The sequence below is a fragment of the Canis aureus genome, chromosome 18 (genome assembly GCF_053574225.1).
Source record: "Canis aureus isolate CA01 chromosome 18, VMU_Caureus_v.1.0, whole genome shotgun sequence".
NCBI classification, from domain to species: domain Eukaryota; kingdom Metazoa; phylum Chordata; class Mammalia; order Carnivora; family Canidae; genus Canis; species Canis aureus.
This window is the reverse complement of record NC_135628.1, coordinates 27,764,532-27,787,525: the sequence shown is the minus strand read 5'-3', so window position 1 is coordinate 27,787,525 and position 22,994 is coordinate 27,764,532. Positions and strand designations below refer to the sequence as shown.

The 22,994-nt window shown below is 34.8% G+C and overlaps 1 protein-coding gene across 23 annotated transcripts in view; it reads left to right on the top strand.

Moving 5' to 3' along the window:
- HDAC9 (histone deacetylase 9) overlaps positions 1 to 22,994 on the top strand; it is a 1,013,161-nt gene that overhangs the window by 951,952 nt on the left and 38,215 nt on the right. For all 23 annotated transcript variants that reach the window (XM_077856623.1, XM_077856624.1, XM_077856625.1 and 20 more), the window contains one exon: positions 15,108 to 15,192. In XM_077856623.1, the coding sequence (XP_077712749.1) occupies positions 15,108 to 15,192 (85 nt within the window). The remainder of the gene's footprint in view (positions 1 to 15,107; positions 15,193 to 22,994) is intronic.

Sequence of the window (22,994 nt, the reverse complement as noted above, 5' to 3'; positions counted from 1 at the left end):
TTCATGAAAGTGATCTAGTTAGCAAAACATCTTTTAGCTATTCTTTTAGGAAATATGCAAAAGGTCAGTCAAAATAATATACTATTGGATTAAAGCTAATTTGAGCATGGTACAGAAAATTCCTTGAGGCAACTGATTTTGAAGACATACCAGAAGTCCATTTTTTTCTTGTTCTTGGAAAAGTTCAGAACTTAGATTTATCAGCCCTATCAGTGTATGATGAATATTTTTGAACTTATTAAGTGAAACAGAAACACCAGCTTGAGATTTGCAAGAAATTGAAGTGACTATCCAAATCAGAAGAGTCAGGTTGCTTGAAATGGCATCAGAGATCCTTACGTGAATAGTTACATCATTTTTAGAATCAGCAATAGAAATGCCTGTGAGATTCTCAGTAAAAATCATTTTGGTAGTCTGCTTTTGTACGGGCCAGCAAACAATGACACAGTTATTTTAAGGCCAGATTTGCCTACTGTTATGCAAAGCCAATTAGCAGCACCCTGGGTTGCTTCCCCTGAAAGAAATTTTTCCAAGAGGTGAGAAAAGCTTAAGCTGTTGGCATTCCTATGGAATCTAAAACGAAAACATTGAAAAACTTCAGGCAGGTAGAAGAAAGAAGAGGACATATAGTAAGAAGAGCCTTGGGTAGTAAGTTGAAAACATGGCCGTGGCTATTAAAAGGCCACCTGTCAAAACAGAATAAATGACAGTTTTAAGCTTGTTAGGGAAAAAAACAAATTGCTATCAACATGGAAGTTGTTGGGATGATGCTACAGTCTCTAGTACTGAAAGTTCAGCCCTTATATTTGAGTCTATGACATGTTTTTTTACTTTTTAAAAAATGTTTCTTATTTGAGTACAGTTGACAAACAATGTTAACATTAGTTTCAAGGGTGTAACATAGTGTCAGCTTGCTGTCTAATGCTACGCTCACTGCAAGTGTAGCTACCATCCATCACCGTACAGTGCTATTAAAATATGGACTATAGCTTTTTAAAATCTCCTTCACTCGTATTAAGGTTTGTCTTTTACTCCTTTCATTCCTTCTTTCCTGCTCCCTTTCTCCTTCCCTTCCTCTTTCTCTCTCACCTTCTCTCTCTCTCTTTCTCTCTCTCTCTTAAGATTTTATTTATTTATTTGAGTTAGAGAAAGCCTAAGCATTAAGAAGGATGAGAGAGAGGGAGAAGCAGACTGCCCATTGAGCAGGGAGACTAGTGCTCCAGCTCAATCCCAGGATCCCGGGATTATGACCCAGAGCCAAAGGCAGATACTTAACCAATTTAGCCACCCAGGCCCCCCTCTTCCTTCCTCCCTCCCCTCTCTTTTTCTTTCATTCTTTGCCTTCTTGCCTTCCTCTGTTTCTTTTTCTTCTTTCTCCTCTTCTTTGTAATAACTGCATGCTCTTGTTGAGTAGGCTCACCTGTGTTCATCTGACTTGAATATCAGAGCAATGGCTACACTTACTGGTTATATATGTTGGTTATATATGTTGATAATCTTCCCGAGGTGACTTTTTGCCTCATAAGGATGCTAAAAGAATCTCTTGTATTGACTCTAATAGGTGTTGACAACCACTCCTTAGGTGAACTCTTAAGATGGTATTGTCCAAGTTGGTTATTGGGATTTGTTTGCTTTAGATTTTAAACAAAGAAGTTTTGCCATCTTTTCATCCTTCACATTATATATGACTGACTCCATTGGGGAATTAGTGTGAATCTGGCGAAGCTTGCAAACTCTTAAATATTTGGAATTCATGAGTAGAGAAAAGGAGAATTGAATACAGGGACAATATATGATAATTCAGGATAATTCAGATAATTCAGATAATTCAGCATAAGTTTTTCTGTGGTTTCTCTCTTAGACTTTAAAACCTATCCATGCTCTTAACAGGAATGTATGAATAATATAAAGAGAGTAAAAATGTTTTGGAAAATATTATTTGAAGATATTTTCCATTGTAGATATGGCCTATGATATTGCATTTCTTATATTCTTCAAAGGTTTATGAGAAGCAGAACCAAAGTGGTATAGGATGTTTTGTTTGTTTATCTGTTTTCACAAATGCCAAATAAAGTAGAAGATATCTGGATAATTCAAAACTCCATCATGTAGATCTTATATACGGTTTATCTTTAGGCTTTCCAGAAGGTGTTAAAAGGAATATGGACTGGGAACCTAGGTACCTTACAGGATTCCAATTACCAATAAAAGAAAGAAAGCATTTCTTTTCAGTGGTGAAACAAGCATGTTGTGACATTCATTTATCTGTCCATTGATTCAATAGTCTTTTATTGGACATCTATGTTTTTCCCAAAAGTTCTAATGCAAATAACATTAAAAGCAATATAAACCGAGTACTTTGGGAATGTAATATAGGACCCTTTCTTTTTAACTAAGGTTAAAGGATGGAGGAATATTTTAATAGAGGTAATATTTAACCTTGGTCTTGAATAAGATTTTGAAAAGCTAAAATCAAAGGAAAATATCTGTTGTAGTTAAAATACAAAAAGACATTAAAACTTCTTGGAATTGTGAGTAGCTCTGTTTTGAGTTTGTTTTGTTTTTGGCAGAGAAAAGGCTACTTGAGTGGAATAAGGTAAGTAATGGGGTTGGATCAGTAGAATGGAATATGATAAGGAACTGGAATTTCTGTGGAAGATATAGAAGACTTAAGCTCCATGCTTTGGGGTAAAACAATAATAAAACAGTGTGTAAATTTTGAAAAGGGCAGACTCATACAAGAAAAAAAGTTTTTAAGCAAATGATTATTAGAAGAGTTTTCCCCTGATTATCAATAATCAAAATAATAGTCTATCAGTGTTATGTTGGAGCTGGCTCTCAATGACTTGTGAGAGCTAATTGTTATATAATATTGAGTAGTATATATCTCTACTCAAATCTGAGTTCAGTGACATCACACTTGTATCTTGAAATAGGCCTTGGTGGGAATATTTACAGCATGGAATTCAGCAAATGCTACAAATTACAGCTATTTCTGTTAAACATTTACCAGCACACCGCTGCTACATGATGTGAAACAGGTATTCTTAACAGAAAAATTGACTTTTGGAAAAGAGTATAGTACAAATCTTTTTACTAAACAAAAGAAAAAGAAAAAGAAAAGAAAAAGTAGTTTAAAAACATGCAAATTAAAGAAGAGAAAATTTAAAAAAAAGGGGGGGGGAAGAAAACTGAGAATCAAAGATAATGAAGTAGGAGGACTCACCAAGTATAACTATCAAATTTAAGCTTATTTGAAAAACAGGAACAGAGAAACAAGGTTTTTGGCAAACAGAATGAACTAAATCTTCTTTGTAAAAACTAATATCTCAACTATGGGCATTGTGTTAGGGAATTATACATAAAGGACTGAGCAAACATCCCTTCAATGTTATTGAAACTTCATTTTAACATAAACACCTTTCCATATATCTAGTATTTCTCTAACTCAACTGTGGTTTGAAATGTTTTCTCATTGTATTGAACATCCATAATCTTACCTCAAGTCTTAAAATTATTGATAGTGTGAATTATCCAACTAATTTCATTCATTATCCTCTTTCCAATAGGCCACTATGCCTCTGTTTTACCTTTAAGTTCATTTTTAATTATTTAGTCAGTTCTGGCTACAGGTGTTTAATTATGCCATTTAGTACAAATTTACCAGAGTTCAATGTCATAGAAACTATGGGATACTATTTGGATATAAGAGTGAATAGAGGCACTTCTTCACAGTCTTCCCACTTCCATTTATTAGCTGATGTTTTATGTCATAGATTTGCTGTCATTTTTAAATATTTGTTGATTTATTTTAGAGAGAGAAAGAGTAGGAGGAAGGGCAGAGTGAGAGAATCCCCAAACAGACTCCTCACTGAGCACAGGGCCTGAGGCTGGGCTCATCCCACAACCCATGAGATCATGACCTGAGTCGAAACCAAGAAGCAGACACTCCATTGATTTAGCCACCCAGGTGCCCCAGTGTCATGGTAGCTTTGGATGAAACTAGATAAATAAAGCAATAACCTCAGTAATAATCTCAGATTCTAACCTGCTTGTCCCTCTTATTTTATTCAAGTATTCCTTCAATATCTTACGTGGGCTGCATGGCCATAGCTGTTATCCTTTGTTTCTTGGTTTTCCTGATATTCTCATTAGACTTGTTAGATTTTTATCACTCCTCTTGACCAGAGATGTTTCTTTATTGTTATGCGATGTCACCCTTTATCATCCACATGTAGGTAGGATGCAGGCAGACTCAGTCTAAATAATCTCAGTAGTCTGTCAGTGTAGTTACTTGATTATCAATGAAATCAATCCTGATATACTTTTTTTTTTCAATCTATTTGGTCAAGGATTTTAATGACTTTAAATGAATAAAAGGGATTATTTTGAGAATGACTCATGAATCACAATATGGATAAAATTATAACCAGATTTACTTAAGCAATCAAATTAAACATATACAACTAATTGCATACATCTCTAGGACAATTATTTAAATGGAACTTGAGTTTTAACTACCAACGCCTCCTCACTAGGGAATTGATAATAGTTCATCAGCATGGAAGGTCAGGTCTATATAGCAAACTGCTTCCCTTATCCTCTTGGTCTTAATCATCATATTCTTCCAAAGTTCTGTAATATCTTTGGTCCTGACAACTGAACCCTCTATCATTTTTTTTTGTTTTGGTTTGTAAGTGAACTTGTAGTCTGTATCTAAGAATATAATTTGTTGTTTTTGCTGAAACACTTACAATCTCACTTTTTTCCTTAAATGTGCCATAATATAGTAGAGAAAATATGGACTCAGACTTAGTTTCCCTATTCCCTTATGCCAGAAAACATACTCTCTTTTTTAAATGTCTTTAATCGTACAGTATAATATTCAGAAAACTAAGGTATGAATGTACAACTCAATGAAATACTACAAATCAAGCACATATATAACCATCAACCAAGTCAAAAAAATAAAATAATCTTATCACTTCAGGAGGCCCCGTATTTCCTTTTCCAATTAGTACTCCCTTTCTCTTTTCTGAAAGTAACCAATTTTATGCTTTCTAACGTGAAATTTTAATTTACCTATTTTTTAACTTTTTATACATGAAATCATAAAAATACATCTCTTTGTTTATAACCTATTTTGCTCAATATTCTGTTTGTGAGATTCACCCATGTTATTGCAACTAGCTGTAGCTCATTCATTTGTACTATTATATAATACTACACTTAACAAAAAGAATAGGAAAATGCCATAGTTTATTTATCCTACTTTTATTTTTTATTAATTTTTAATTTATTCTACTTTTAATGAATATAGGGAATTTTTCAGTTAGGGGGTCATTATGTACAATGTTATTATTGACTTTTTATATATATTTCTTGATGCACTTGTACACACATTTCTATTGACTGTATATATATATATATATATATATATATATATATAACAGTGGTATTGCTGGGTTGAAAGATTTGCATATGTTTATTAGTCATAGATAATAACTGTTTTCCATAGTGGTTATCACAATACATACTCCTACAGGCAGCCCATGACTATTTCTGTTGCTCTACATACTTCCAACATTTGTTATTGTTAGTGTTTGAAAATTTTAAACATTCTTTGGGTGTGTGATCGTATTTCATCCTGGTTTTGTCTTGGCAGAATGCTAGTGAAGTAAAGCAGATCTTCATCTACTCTTCGATTATTTGTATATAACATTTATGAATACCTATTAAGTCTTTTTATCCACTTTTAGATTGTTATTTTTCCTACTGATTTGAGCAGTTCTTTATGGATTCTGTTGTTGGTTTCATGTGTTGAAATATCTTGACTAATTACCCTTTTAATCATGTCCTTTGATAAATAAAAGTAATTTTTAATGTAGTACAAATCTATCACTTCCTTTATGATTAGTTCTTTTTGTATTCCTTTAAAGTTTTCTTTGTGTATACCTAAAGTCATGCAAATATTCTCCTCATTCCTTCCTTAAAGCTTTATTTTTCACTTCAACATTTAGCTACACAGTCCATCAGGAATTGAATATGTATATAGCATGAAGTAGAAGTCAAGGTTTTTGGGATTTTTAATGTGGATATACAGTTGATCCTGTACCATTTACTAAAAAGATCATCTATTCTTTTTGACTCAGCAGTAGTATCTTTGTCTGTATACTCATGGAGATGCTATTCTATTCCACAGATCTGTTTGTCTATCCTCTTGATATTATTAGATGTCTTAATGACTATGGTTTTATGAGAAATCTTGATATCTGTTAGAACAAATCCCTCAGTTATTTTTTGTCTTCAAGATAGTCTTGGCTACATTTGTCCCTTCTATGTTTTCATATAAGATTTTAGAATCATCTTGTGCAGCTCCACAAAAGACATATAAATGCATTTATTTAATCAAGAAAAGCAAAGATTATCACATTGTAATTAAAAAATGCTGTTTAAGGGGACACTTTCTATAATATAATGATAAAGTTTGAATATTAAAAAGTGAAGAAAAAATGAACTACAGAAATCAACTGAAGGAAAGCTCATGTAGCTATATTAATATCATATAAAGTGGACTTTAAGACAAAAAAAGAAATATGGATAGAGATAATATTGGTATAATATTCTATTAACTAAGAAGATGAAAAAATTCAAAAGTTATACATCTAATAATATAACTTCAAAACATATCAAGCAAAAATTGAAAAAACAATCATAACCACAATCATAATGACAGATTTTAACACACCTCTCTCAGAAACTGATGAGGAAGAAGACAACAAAAAGAAGGTATGTAGATTTAGATACTTTCATAAACTAGCCCTCACTGAAATATATAAGCCCTACCCAATAACTGCAGAGTAATATTCCTTTCAAAGACACCTTTAGTGTTTTCAAGAACAAGCTGTATTTGGGAGCATAAAGTGAATTCCAATAAATTTCAACTAATTGAATTCATACAGAGTATAACCTCTTACTACAGTGAATTAAACCAGAATCAGTTACATAACACAAGCAAATGGAAAGACATTCCATGTTTATGGATACCTGATATTGTTAAAATGCCCATACTTCACAAACTGATCAACATAATCAGTGCAATCCCCATCAGAATTCCAGTGGCGGGACTGGGTGGCTCAGTGGTTAAGCGTCTGCCTTTGGCTCACGATGTGATCCTGGGATCCAGAATTGAATCAAGTCCCTCATCGGGCTCCCTGTGGGGAGCCTGCTTCTCCCTTTGCCTATCTCTCTCTCTCTCTCTCTCTCTGTCTGTCTTTCATGAATAGATAATAAGTAGGTCTTTAAAAAAATTCCAGTGGCATTTTTTATAGAACAAAAAATTTTAATTCCTATTAAACTACAAAAGACCGCAATAAATCAATCTTGAGAAAGAAGAACAAAGATGGAGTCTTTATACCTCCTAATTTCAAAATACACAGCTTTAGTAATTCAAACGAAATGACAATGCCATGAAGACAGACTTGTAGACTAAGGGAACAGAATAGAAAGCACTATGTGGTCAACTAACTGATCTTCAACAAAGGTCCCAAGAATACATAATGGAGAAAGGATAGTCACTTGAACAAACGGTGTTGGAAAAACTGGATATCCACTTATAAAAGAGTGAACCTGGACTCATATCTGCATTATACACAAACATAAACTCAAGATGTATTAAGATTTTTTTTTAATTTTTATTTATTTATGATAGTCACAGAGAGAGAGAGAGGCAGAGACACAGGCAGAGGGAGAAGCAGGCTCCATGCACCGGGAGCCTGACATGGGATTCGATCCTGGGTCTCCAGGATTGCACCCTGGGCCAAAGGCAGGCGCTAAACCGCTGCGCCACCCAGGGATCCCCTGTATTAAAATTTAAATGTAATACCCAAAACTGTAAAACTCCTAAAAGAAACCAGGAAAGGTTTCATGACATTGGTCTTGGCAGTGATTTCAGAAATATGACACCAAAAGCACTGGCAATAAAACCAAGAATAAACAAGTAGGACTACATCAAATTTAAAAACTGTACAGCAAAAGAAACAATCAACAGAGTGTAGGACACCTGGGTGGCTCAGTGGTTAAGCATCTGCCTTTGGCTTTAGTCATGATCCAGGGATTCTGGGATTGAGTCCCACACTGTGCTCCCCGTAGGGAGCCTGCTTCTCCCTCTGCCTATGTCTCAGCCTCTCTGTGTCTCTCATGAATAAATAAGTAAAATCTTAAAAAAAAATCAACATAGTGAAAAGGTAATCTATGGAAGTGGAGAAAATATTTTCAAGCATATATCTGATAAGATGTTCATTTCTAAAATATATAAAAACTCTTAACAGCTGAGTAGTAAAATATAGTAATAGCCTGATTTAAAAAATGGGCTAAGGACTTGAACAAAAATTTCTCCAAAGAATAAAGTGGCCACAAAGTATATGAGAAAATGCTTAATGTCACTAATAATCAATAAATGCAAGTCAGAACCACAGTGAAATATCACCTTTCATCTGTCAGTATGTCAGTGTGATTATCAAAAATGCCAAAGATGAGTGTTGGCAATTATGTGGATACATTGGAAACTTGCATGTTGTTGGTAGGAATGCAAACTGGTACAACTTCTCTGGAAAACAGTATACAGGACTCTCAAAAAATTAAATATGGAACTGTCTTATGATACAGCAATCTTACTTTTCGACATTTAACCAAAAGAATCAAGATTAAGATCTTGAAGACATATTAGCACTCTCATGATCATCGCAGCACTATTTACCAAGGACAACATGTGGACACAAGCTAAATGTTCACTGACAGATGAATGAATAAAAAATGTGGTGTATCCATACAGTGGAATACTATTCAGCTATTAAGAGGAAAGAAATTTTGCAATATGTGAAACATGAATGAACCTTGAAGGTATTATGCTAAATGGAGTAATCCAGTTGCAGAAAGACAAATACTGCATGATTCCACTTACATGGGGTTTCTAGAATAATCAAATTCATAGAATCAAAAAGTGGAATGGTGGTTGTCAAGGGCTAGAGGGAAATAGAAATGAGGAGTTACTAATCAATGGGCATAAAGTTTCAGTTAAGCAAGATGAATAAGCTCTAGTGATCTGCTCTATGACATTATGCCTATAGTCAATAATGTACACATAAAAATTTGTTAAGTGGTTAGATCTCATGTTAAGTGTTTTTGCTATGATAAAATAAAATAAAAGTAAGATACCAATGATGTAAAATAAAATGAAGCATAAAAACAAAAGTAAAAACCCTTATATAATTTGAAATTCAAAACAGAAAGTCTCATTTATTCGTAAATTTCAAAATACAGTATCTCATGAACCAAATAAATAACAATAAAAATTCAAAAATATTTTGAGTTGAATGATTGTGAAAATCTGAGACATTAAAATTTGTGTTATGTATATAAAACTGAATTGGGGGAAATATAAAGCTCTTAAATGTATATTAGAATGAAGTTTAAAATTAAAGATAGAAGCATACAACTGAAGAAGTCAAAAAAATCAAAGCAATAAATTAAACATGAAGTAAGCAAAACAAATATAAAGAGAAGAAATAATGAAATAAAAAACAAACATACGATTTTTAAAAGTCAAGTTTAGTGCTTTGAAATAATTAACAAAATCGACAGAAGCTTAGCAAGACTGACTAAGAAAGGTTATGCATTACTAGTACTCAAAATGAAAAGGGGAACTTTACCACAAATTTTAGTGTGTGGATTACAAGAGAGTATTAAAAATGTTTATGTTAGAATAATTTGAAATTTTATTTGAAATGGAAAATTTCTTATAAAAATACAACCTTGGGACGCCTGGGTGGCTCAGCTGTTGAGTGTTAGTTTTTGTCTTAGGGCATGATACCAGGGTCCGGGTTCGAGTCCCACATCGGGCTTCTTGTGGGGAGCTGCTTCTCCCTCTTCCTATGTCTCTGCCTCTCTCTCTCTGTGTCTCTCATGAATAAATAAATAAAATCTTAAAAAAAAAAATACAACCTTACAGAAACAGAATCAAGAAGACAGAAAATTTGAGAAGGGAAAACTGATTGGGAAGTCATCAGAGATGAAGAAAAACCATGGAAGACTCGTAATTATAGGAAACAAACTGAGTGTTGCTGGAGGAGAGGTGGGAGGGCAGATGGGGTAATTGACAGATAGACATTAAGGAGGGCATGTGGTGAACATTGGGTGTTACATGCAACCGGTGAATTATTGAACACTACATCTAAAACTAATGATGTCGTATATGTTGGCTAATTGAATTTAAATTTTTAAAAAATAGAAAATTTAAATGCCACTATAATTAACAAAATTGAATCTTGAATGCCAAATTTACCAAGAGAAAATACTAGACCGATATAGCTTCATCAGTGATTTCTATAATTTATACTGTTTTAGAGTAAAAGGAGGGAGGTAGTGGAAAGAACTCTTCATAGATGATTTTTTGAGTATATGGTACCTCAAAACTTAAAAGAACATTATAAGAAGGGAATATTATAGGAAAATCATGCTCATAAGCATAGCAGTTAAAACACAAAACAAAATATTAGCCATTCATCAAAATCTTAAAAACCCGTAACAAAATCGTATTTAACCCAGGAACATAATATATTAACATTCCAAAATAAGATTGCGCCTGGATGGCTCAGATGGTTAAGCATCTTTCTTCCACTCATGTCATGATCTCCAGGTCCTGGGAGCAAGCCCTTGTTGGGCTCCCTGCTCAGTGAGGGGGTCTGCTTTTCCCTCTCACTCTGCCTCTCCCCCCTAATCCGTATGTTCCCCATTCTCTCTCTCTCTCAAATGAATAAATAAAATCTTTTTTAAAATTCCAAAATAAGTAATTATAATTGCTACATTAAGAGAATAATGAAGAAATATGACCATTTTAATAGATGCTTAAAAATCAGTGGATAAATTAAATACCCAATTATGTTAACTACTTTTGGCAAACTGGGAATAAAAGGAAAATTTATTAACTTGATAAAGGGTATCTATAAACATCCTACAGTATGCATCAGATCTAAGTGTGAAATATGGGAATTTTTCTTTGAAATCAAAAACAAGACAAAGACGCTCACTTTTACTGCTTCATTTTAACATTAATGGTGGTCCTAGACTGTGCAATAGGGTAAGAAAAAAAGTAAAAAGTTTGGAGAGAAATAAATCTCTCATTTTTCACAGATGATATAATTGTGTGTGTAGAAAGTATACAAAATTATTCATACATACATATATATAAATACATATTACTGGAATTAATAACCAAGTTTAAAGTGATCAATTTAAAAATCAGTTAAAGTTCAGATCATTTAAAACTTCAATTACTATCAATTATATTGATTTAAAAATGAATTATCACTGTTGTTCTTCCTAATCTTTAACCCTAAACCATGCCCTGACTGTAGCAGGCAACCAAGAGCAGAACCTGTTCCACTTAGGTGTGTTAGCTCTGAAGTCCTAAATAAAGGCAACCTCTTCATGCTTCTTTCAATTAATCTTTCCTTCATTCACTCAACAGTTTTTTAAATGCTCACCATATACCAGGCTCTGTCTTTGCCTTTAAATGGCTCAAAACAAAGTAGAAAGTTATAGACATGGCTTACTACAGTGATGTGTAGAGTAAAAAAGAATATTTGTATGGAAAGGAAGCACAAAGGTGGGAGCAATTTGCTCTATCAAAGAATTTTAGAAAAGATTTCACAGAGCAGGCAATGTTCGTGTTGGTCTTGGATGATTTAGAAAGGTTTCACCAATTCAAATAAGGATAGAGAAAAATCAGATTTAGAAGATACAGAATAAATAAAGGCATAAAAGTGTGAAAATACTTGGTATATTTGGGAAACATAAAAGCTAACGAGAATAGCCAGTAGATCCTTTGCTTGGTTAATGTATACATTTACCCTCAGTACCTATTTGCAAAATCTCTAGCTTTTTTTCTGTTCTGTTCTTAATATGAAAATAGTAAAGTTGACTTTCATGTCTCATGAGTACAGAGTAAGTTTTACAACTCTTACTCAAGAGCTTCTCCAAGGATACACTTGCCTATTTCTATAAATGCATTTAGCTGACAATGACTTTTGATTATTTAAATGATCTGATTTTAAAGAATCTGAAAATTACTTATTTGCAACATGATGATGGCCACAATTTTTATGGTGTTTTAAAATAGCTGTATGCTTAGAAATTATGATATGTGAAACTTAGCAAACATCTGAATTACATCAATATGGTATTGCCACTTTGTGTAAAAAATATAGAAAAATAAGTTTCCCTGTCACTGAGTCAGAAAATATGTACAAAGGAGTTCTATAAGTAATGATTGCATTTACATTTTAGATCTAATAAGGGTGGATGAGGACCTATTGTGTCAAGAGGTTGTATTAAAATTATCTAGTGTATCTTATTGCTCTGTGATAATTATTATTACTTGAGGGAATTGCTCAGCAATGGTAGCATGATGGGTGTGTGATATTTCCTATGTCTGCATCTGCTTTATCTTCACATAAGCTTTATATACAAAAGTACTCTGATTTGCGTAAATTACGTCTTTTTCTTTGAATAACTAACATTGATTAGCCTCAATACATCTTATCAGCTGAACTAAATATATAACAGCTTTACTGCATATTCTTGGTTTTTGCCCCAAATGTAAGAAAAGGACTATTCATTTAATATTATTTCATTACAGCTAGTTATTAGATTACTAATAACGACCAATACTCATAAATATTTCTTAAATAGCTGCTTCACTCAAATGTTTTTAGGGCTTTTAATTGTGAGTGATTAAGTCAACAAACACTCTAGAAAAGACAACTCAATTCTCTGATCCCTCTATACAAGATTTTAATTTTATGAAAACAAGACTCTAAAGGCCATTTGCCTTCTTGCCAATTCAGAGTATTACCTATTACCTTCTTGCAGAGCTACCCAAGAAAAAATAAAGAACCTACATTGAGGACTTTCTGAATTCATCTCTGTCTGTGTGTATACCCTCAAAATGAAGCAAATTGGGGCAATTTATTGAAGTTTAAATCCTCTAAATGGTGTTCACCTAAAACATGCAGGGAAATGGTTTGGGAAGCTTAAATTATCAGTGTAATTGCTTTAATTCTCTAGGTTGCTTTTATAACTAGATACAACTTTATCATCTCTAACTGACAATTCCAAACTGGAGGTTAAGGGTTGTTTGTATTTTTATCCTCAATACCCTGAATCATATTTACATTCTATATAACCCAGGTCTTAAAAATAGCTCACAAACCTCAATGCAAGAAAGTTCCAGAAGTGAGGTTTTTACATTAATGATCTGCCTGTAGTTTTCTTTCCAGTAGCCAGCACCTTTCAGTTTCTTAGCATTTTTACTCTAATGTCCCAGGAAAGCTTTTGAAGAGCTAAATATGCTGAAATCACCTCATTCTTTTGTTCTTAGGTATTTGAATATTGAGTGATGTTTCAACGCATTTTATTAGTAAAATCTACTTGATTTCTATTAAAAATTTTCTCTAATCTCTGAGACCAAAGTGAAAGGAAAGAGTATTTATAAGCAAGGTAACTCAACCTTAATCTTGAGTAAGTTTTCCAAGTAACCTTTTGCCTATGATTCACTAGTTCCTCTGAGTTAGGAGTGTGTTACTAGGATAACATATTCTTGGAGATACTCTCTGAAATACCAACTTTTTAAAAGATGATTTTAACAAATTTTAAGAATTTGAGACTATAGAACCATTTCACTGACTCCCTCCCTCTCTCTCTCTCTCTCTCTCTCTCTAAACTGTATTGCAAATAACCTTTTGATGTTTTAAAGATTTTTCTTTGGCAGCTAAGAAAAACACTCTTGAAAGTTGTATTTAGTGAATTTACCCATGTATAAATATCCCTAAGCTAGTCGGTTATCCTATGGCATCTGGAAGAAAGGTGCTATTGTTTTAGATTCCATGATTGAAGTATAGAATAATCAATTCAGAGAGACCCTGGGGGGAAGATTCACTCACATATGCTGTGGAAACTTGGAATTCCTGAGTTTTTAGGTTTTTTTCTACAGATAAAGAGACATAGATGAGTTTATGTTTCAGTACAATGTCTAGTGACATCGGTTACTTTTCGTGCCATATTGACCATCAGTTTGAATTTGAGACTATTAACTTTAAATTTTCTAAGAAAACTCTATTTTTGTTAATGTCTTTGTTACTATTATTTTCCTTGCTTTCTGGGTCACAATAGTTAGCTATTTTGTTTGCAAGTGGTCTGGCTCCACAGTTTCTGCTGCCGTACACCAAGCTACATCATCAAGGTATTCCCTGGATGCATCATCAGATTTAGTTCTGCCAAAACACTCCATAAATTATTTAAAGTTCCTCTTCATTTCTTGCAAAGCAGCATTTGCTAAGCTTATCCATGAAAATCAGTGTAATTCCAGAAGATCATGATAGATTTGCAAGACAGGAATTTGTCCTGTGCTTCTACATGGACATCTGCATAGTTATGAATACAGTAGAAGTTAAATGAAAATGCACAGTTACTTCCCCTTAAAAATGCACAGTTATTTTAGCTTTGGTCTTTTTTGAACATTTCCTCTATCATTTATTGAATAGCCGTTGAATAAGAGCAGCTGTGTCTCATGGCTTTCTATTGTCTTGTGAAGTGTCCAGAAGTGTGAGGTGGTTCATTGTAAAAACACTCCAAAAGTCTGGATAATAGACTGCTCAGTTTCTGTCTACTGCAGCTTCCCTGAGGTTCTGTTTGCAGGGCCCAGCTGCATATACAGACATGATGGAATTTGGTTTGTGAAGAACTTACAAAAATGACACAAATAACTCAGATTTTTAATGAATAATACACAGACATGCACCTGCTTCAGGGACTTCACAGATTAGTTTTGTGACCAATAGAAAAGCCCCTTGGAATTCAATTACACGGCTGCAAAACAGAAAATAAAACTGGCTACACTATTATAACTACTATCAGCAAAATGAAAATATTAACTAGTTCTTGGAGAAAGCTTTTTTTTTTTTTTTTGGTTGTTTTGGTTTCCTTTGGCTTCTGTCAGACTTACTATAAAGTCATAATATTCTGCTCATTATTATCTACTGTTCTTGCAGCTGGAACCCCTTGCCGAAGATATTCTCCACCAAACACCGAATATGAATGCTGTTATTTCTTTACAGAAGATCATTGAAATTCAAAGTATGTCTTTAAAGTTTTTTTTTTAATTTCTAATCAGGTAAAACTAATTAAACTTATACTGAAAATGAAAGCACATGAAAAACATATATTCCATATTTCAAAAAAATAGTCCATATTTCAAAGATTTTCAGAGAATGTAAACATTCAAATACTGGGGACCAAAACCTCTGAAAAAAGACTGAGATAAAGGAACTGACAGATGAAGAAGGCGAGACTGGAGAAGATTTTATAAGCTTGGGTACAAAATCCTGTCATTACAGTAACTGCTCATTTCCACTGAAAGTAAATTAAGAGGCTCTATTATATGTTATTCTAGATCTCAAGGAGAGGAATCTTGAAGTGATCTTTGATAGCCTTCTCATATTCTAATACCTCCTTTAGGTCATCAATAGTATAAAAATATCTAGTTTTATATATATTATTTTCTTTTATTCTGAGCATTCTTTTGCCATTATACACAGGTTATTAAAAGTTATTATTATATATATTCTGATCATATCACTTTCAATAAATATTCTTGAATACTTATGACATGTTGATAGAAGATAACTTGATAAGTTATCAAGTTATAAAGAAGAATAAGGTAGTTTCTGGCACCAAAGAGTTATAGTCCAGTGAGTGAGAGACACTTAAATAGATCCTTCCAGTGCAGGGCCATGAGGAGCACTGAGCTCATGGAGAAGAGCATCCTCTTTCTTAATTCCCTTTCAGCTGGGTTGAGAGATGCTAGAGTGAGGAATGCTCAAGGAAGGCTTCTTGGCAATGTTAGGGCCAGAGCTTGTTCTTAAGGACTGAACAGGATTTTGGCCAGATGAAGAGTGAATGTTTGGAAGAGAATAACTGAAGCAAAGATCTCAATTTTTGCATAGGTGTGAAAAAGCATAGTTTGTGTGTATCTTCAGAAACTGTACTTTGCCTTTTATATTAGATCTAATTTCCTAGTAAGGACTTTCTACTGCATGGCTTTCTTCCTTTTACTTACCACTGATGTTTTCAAGTGATTTTTGTAGTCTACTATAGGCAAACAAACCTGTTTGACTCTTGAAAAAGGCTCATTCTATCAAAATTTGCTGTATAACAATTCTACCACTATGGATTGTGAATATTAGTCTTCTGTTCCAAAATGCATTTCATAGTACCCAACACTGACCACTTACTGCATTTAAAATTCCATTTCCTTCTAAACTACTGAGGATTGCATCCAGCATTTGTAAATCCAATACTTCCACAAACTCTCAGCAATAACATGTGGATTTTAATTAGTAGCATTTTTCTATTATTTTTTTCTATTATTTGAGAGGTTTTTGTTGTGTGTTTTATGGTCTGTTAATTTTGGTTCCTTAGATGATAACCATCAGGAGGACGAGAATCACATCTTTTCATCCCTTCAGATGCCTGTAGAAAGGGTTAGCAGCAGGGGAGAGATTTGAAGTGCATGTGAGCCTGGAAATTGAGGGTAGGCAGATTTAAGTAGGTAGGATTTGATCTTTAAGGCTCTAGGGAACAAAAATTTGGTTTGCATCAAAGGGAGCTTCTGAAGAGGACTTCCTCTTTCTTAGTCATGGACATATGATGTAGTAGGCATTGTTGTTGGCTACTCAGCAGTAGTACCTTCCTCACTTCCACTCAAAAGAAGCCTGGTTTTAGTCATGAGTCCTTGCCACCAGATGCCATGCAACTCAGGGGAAGATGAATTTATGCCCAGCTCCAGAGAAGCTGTTGATAGTCTAAGGCTAGTCAACCCACTTAACAGTGGTTAGTTAAGGAGTGGGTACATGATCCAATTTTGGCCAATGAGAATCAGAGGTGGCTTCATGGGTGTTCAGCCTGTGTGGTCACATAGGCCTCACACTTAGAATGGCCTTCTGCATGGTTTAATGCTCTTATTATTGCTGCCTTTAAATTCTTACTAAGTTTTGAACAAAGGACCCACATTTATTTTTGCACTGAACCCTGCAAATTATGCAGCCAGTCCTGATAAGACTCAGAATATTAGTGATGTGAAAAGATATTTGCCAAGAAAGACTAATACTAACATGACCACAGGGAGAACTAAGGTTGTGGTTGAGAAGAACTAAATGGTGAGTTGAGGTAAAGGGAAAGACAAATCAAGATGAGAGTGATCTCTTGTCATTTGGGACATAGAGTAGAAATCAGTACAAAGAAAGTTGTTTCAGACTGTTGCTTTGACACTATGTGGTACATTTTTATGTAGTTCTGTGAATTGTGTGTCTTTTGGGGGTATTTAATTGTATGTCTTTAGAGCCACTCTTCCAGACTACAGAAACAGAAAGGGGCTGCATAAGGCCCATAAGGCAATAAAATAAAGTGGGTGTTTCCGAGTAACAAACCATATAATGGCTTGATAAATTAAAATTATGGGCTTCTAGGTTAGCAAACAATGTTAGATTTCCTTACAAACTATAAAATTGTACTCTTATTTTTCTCTGTTTTATAACCTACTCTTCCATTTCAAGTGCTCTTATAGGACTCCAGGTGCTTGACTGGGCTCCCTATTTCCCCTTTGGTGGGGAAAGTAGTCAGGACTCGCCACATAATTTGTGGATCCCAGTGCAAGATGAAAATGTATGAATGCTTCCATGTTAAAAAATTATCATAATTCAAGAAGGTGACCACAGAGCATTGAATCAAACATGGGGACTCTTCTGTGCATGGGTGTCCTTTGCAACTACACAGGTTGCCTTTAAGGTAGCCTTTGTTTAAGAAATCCTCCTCACATATGTCTCTGAGCATCACACAGGTGCCTCCTTTTAACTTTGGGAAGAGTTTGAATTTCAGCCTACCTCCTAGTATAGGTTGTAAAGGATTTCTTTTGTGCTACAGTTTGGGACTACAGTATCAGAAAACTATGTAAATGTTAAGAAGCAGGATTTGTAGCATGTGGGAAACATTCAGGCAAGTTCCTAGATAGCCTTGTCCTGAGGCAGACAGCAAGGTGCTGACAGGCCTTATGTGAGTTTTTCTTTGAGAACTGAGCCCCCCAGCTGAGGATATGCAGGTGCTGGAGGCTGTGATTAGCATTGGCCCTTTGCCTGGCCACATGTATGAGAATATTTGGCAGCACGACCATCCTGGTTGTCCTGTCCTTCTTTATGTTACTCATTTAACTGAGAAGAAAAGACCTTACAAGGTGACACAGCAGGGCAACCATTCCTCCTGACAGGTAATAAAGAACCCTCCTAACTCTCAAGATGGTGGATGTATATGAAGATCAACCATTTTTGAGATGACAAAAGAGATGGTCAAGAAGCTTTGTTTGCGCATGCAGTTCACTCGGCTGACAAGTGTTTTGCTTCATCCCTCTTTAAGTTTTCTAGACTTAGCTCAGATGTTATCTCTTTTGGGAAGTCATGTATCCCTTCACTGTTACTCTAGATTTAGTACATTTCCTGTGTGTTTTCATAGTAGGGATTGTTTTTGCTGATGTTGGTTTTAATCACTGAATCCTTTGCACAGTGTCTGGCACATAGTAGGCATTGTGCCAAAGTTTACTGAATGAATGAATCAGCTGATCTGTCAATATTTGCCACATTTTTTTAAAATTTTTATTTGTTTATGATAGTCACAGAGAGAGAGAGAGAGAGAGAGAGAGGCAGAGACATAGGCAGAGGGAGAAGCAGGCTCCATGCCCCGGGAGCCCGACGTGGGATTCAATCCCGGATCTCCAGCATCGCGCCCTGGACCAAAGGCACCCGCTGTGCCACCCAGGGATCCCCACATTTTTTTTCTTAGCCCAGGTTGTTTTTTGCTTTGTTTTGTTTTTGTTTTTAACTATCTAAGGTAATTATACTCCTTGGTTAACCCATGCAGACAAGAGATTAAAAAGAATGGGAAAAAATATACATGAGCTCTTTTCTTCTATCTTCCATACCCCATAATGATGAATCATTTCTAACTTAGAAAGAACGTGAATTACTTGTGAGATACCATTTCCATCACTAATCTTTGAAGTGCCAATTCTCAGAGTTGAAACTAATTGTCAGCTGGTGGCTGTAATCACCAAGTGATGCCAAGTAAGTCAGCCCAGAGAAGGATAAATGATCCTCATATGTATGTTTCCTTTCTGAAAACCTATCGCAACAACTTACAGAGTCTTTTGCATTCTTCATTTCTTCTTTTGCATTACAAGGTGAGAAAGGTTTCCAAATGCCATTTTTTCACACCAGTCCTTGCCCATAACATTTTTACTGATTTTGAAGGGAGGAACCATGAAGTGAGTTTTCCATAAAACTAAATTCATGTAGTTTGAAGACTGTAATTTTAAGCTCTAAAACATATAATGAATGATATTGATATTGATCTGTGAAACCCCAAAATATGAAAACCACAAGTATAGAGCCATGGTTTCCTTTTATTTATTTAAATTTTTAGTAAGAAGAGTACTCCTTTTAAGTGTCAACCAATTTTGTAGACCTCCTGCATGATAATAGTGATAATCATAGTATCTTTTGATTTGCGGATCAAGAAAAATATATATGTACACAAAGATTTGAGGATTCTTTAAAAATTTTGCTGCAATCCTCCAGTGGTTTGTAGCTGATAAGTTGAAAAACACTAGTGTAGAGGATTTAAAAATGACAGGAACTCCAATATAATCCTCTCTGCCACTCACAAGCCATGATGATGAGTAAGCCAGTTAATTTTTCTGAGAAATTTCAATATGGCATATCACCATACTACTTCACTAAGTTGGATCTACTGTGACAACAAAATGGGAAATAAGAAGCAGGATCATAAGAAAAACTGGCTAGTATTTTCCCCCTTCACCTCCATTCTCATCTTTTCCCCACTCTAGGGATTCTTCTCTTGTTTAGTGGATTGGGGTCTTAAAATTTCTTATCATGCCAATCACAGCAAAATGGTTACATAGGCCAGAATGAAGAAGGGACAGTATTTGTCATTTATGTTTTTGTCAAACAACATCTATGTTTTCTACACATAAAATTTGTCAGGATAGCTAAATCTCTATTTATTAAAACACACATACACACAGAGTTATTTAGGGCAATGAGAAATGAATTTGGGATCTTCTGAATTAATCCAGTTTCTGAGGCCAGTATGAAGATGGATATGATTTTCTCATTCCAGGAGAATATACCATGTAACCAGATAATTAACTTAGGTAGTCAGTATCCACTATTTCAAGTGCCACAATGAAATAAGAAGTAACAAATGATTTTACAAGCAAACCAAAGGCAAGCTAATTTTGTTGACTTCACTTCTACTCTATTTCCAATGGAGATAACTAGCTGGTAAAATACAAACAGTTTTTTTTTTAAAGATTTTTTTTTTTTTAAATTCATTCATGAGAGACACACACAGAGAGGCAGAGACATAGAGGGAGACGTAGGTTCATCACAGGAAGCCCTATGCAGGTCTCAATACCCAGACCTGGGATCATGCCCTGAGCAAAAGACAGATGCTCAACTGCTGAGCCACCCAGGTGTCCCAATATACAAACACTTTTGATGTACCAGGTGGATAATCGAAGGAGTGCTATTCAGTTCTCTTGGCATTTAAGAGATCTAGATAGTAATTAATGAAACAAAGCTCTTAAAGTAAGGTAAGACTTGTTCTAAAGAAACAACCATTGTTTTCCTTTAAGCGAAATGCCATTCTCAGCCATCTCCTCTTATCAGCCTAATACCTTTTATCTACTCCCTTATCAAGGAGAAGAGACATTCACATCAGACAAATCAGGAGAAAATCCAGATTGTTTCTAAACTGAAAGGAATCTGAGGGAATCCCTGGGTGGCTCAGTGGTTTAGCACCTGCCTTTGGCCCAGGGCATGATCCTGGAGTCTCGGGATCAAGTCCCGCACTGGGCTCCCTGCACGGAGCCTGCTTCTCCCTCTGCCTGTGTCTCTGCCTCTCTCTGCCTCTCTGTGTCATGAATAAATAAATAAAATCTTAAAAAAAAAAAAAAAAAAAGGAATTTGTTTACATCTCTTGTGAGGGAACTGTCCAATATATTGACCTCATGGGGCTATGCACACCGATTAGAGTTGTTCCCCAGATTGCAACATGCATGCACAAATCATCTTAAAAGCTTTACTAGCTTCTTAACTCCACACCCAAATCCTAAACTACACTCCATTTTCTTCTCTCTTTTTTTCCTTATTTTATTTTGCTTTTCTACCTTTTTTTTTTTTTCTTATCTCTTTCTCTTTTCCTCTCTCCTCCATCACCATCCTATTGAGATCCAGGGGAGAAGAATAAGAGATACCCACAATATTGGAAAGGAAGTTTTAACTCAAGGATTTGGGGGATCCATTTCAGTCAGAGAAAGAACTTGGTCAAATCTGCATTTCAAAAGATTATTACGTCTGCAGTAGGGACCGGAGAGTTAGTATGGCTTATTGTCAGATGTGAGCAGTTTAATTCAGAAGTAGAATTGACTTGGTATGTTAATTAATTGTCATGGGGAGGATTAACAATTTCTAGGTTTCAGATTTAGACAACTGAGTAGATGATGTTGTCACCTGTGATAGGGAACAGTGCAGGTAAAAAAGGTTTGAAGAGAAAGATGAAAAATATTATACTTAAGAAGAAGAAAATTGGGGTGCCTGGCTGGCTCAGTCAGTAGAGCATGAGACTCTTGATCATGGAGTTGTGAGTTTGAGCCCCATGTCAGGCGTAGAGTTTACCTAAAAAAGGAGAGGAATAAGAAGAACTTCTGCTGATTAAATGCTTGAAGTTAGGAGGGAAGGCAACATTATCCTAAATACCAGTTTTCTTACTACAGTGAAGTTATTGGGGGATATTAGATTAAATTATGCACACAATGCAAACCCTGTAAACTGCTAGCAAATAATAAAGTAACAATTGCTGAGTGCTTTCAGTGTGCCAGGCACTGTTCTAAGCATTCATATTACTATAAATTAACTTATTTAATCTTAACAGCCCTATGAAGTAGGTACTATTTTCATTTCCATTTTATGCCAAGTAAACTGAGGCATAGCTAGGTCAATTAACTTCCCCAAAGTTATATAGTTAACAAGTGGGTAAAGGCAACATCATAAATCAAGCAGTCTAGCTTCAGTCTATAGTCTTAGCCAATGTGTCATTCTATCTCACAAATTCATTCATTTTGCCGTTTTTGTGTATACTTTTTCCATTTCTTCAAAAAATGACATGTTTAGAAAAAAATCAATTTAACTGAAGATTTGGAGTTTGGGAAGTTCTGGTTAAATGAGGTTTAGTCAGTTCTATGAGGGCAGTGCCAAATTACAAGGAGCCATGGAGCTATGAATCTACTTTGGAGCCCCTTGTAAACTTGCAAAATACATCTAATCACAGAAAAATGCAAGGATTGGCAGAATTTCAAATCCCTGCCCTGTTGAGTTTAAACCTTGACTGTTGTCAGGTGTGAGCTGCTATTTGTCATAGATTTTTTTGGCTTAGACAGAGGCCTTGACGTTGCAGCCCTGGGCCAGGCAGACCTTCATTGAAGAAAAGCAGCATTAAACATTTTCCCACTATTAACCCCACGAAACCTTGCTTGCATCAAATCCAGGCCAAACTTGTACATGGGGGTCTTTGAAAGTTTATTTTGAACTTCTAATTAACCATTCTCCTAAAATGTTGAGACCGATTATTGTTTGGTGGCACACTAATACTAGAATGTACCAAAACTGAAAGGAAAATTTGCTATCTGCTTAGAGTTTTAACCTGCCTGGGTTTTTTTTATTCCAACTGCATCTGTAATTATGAGTTTTGTTTCACTTGAGTTCTACTAAAGCAAAACTAATCAAACCACAAGAATAAATAGAACTATGCAT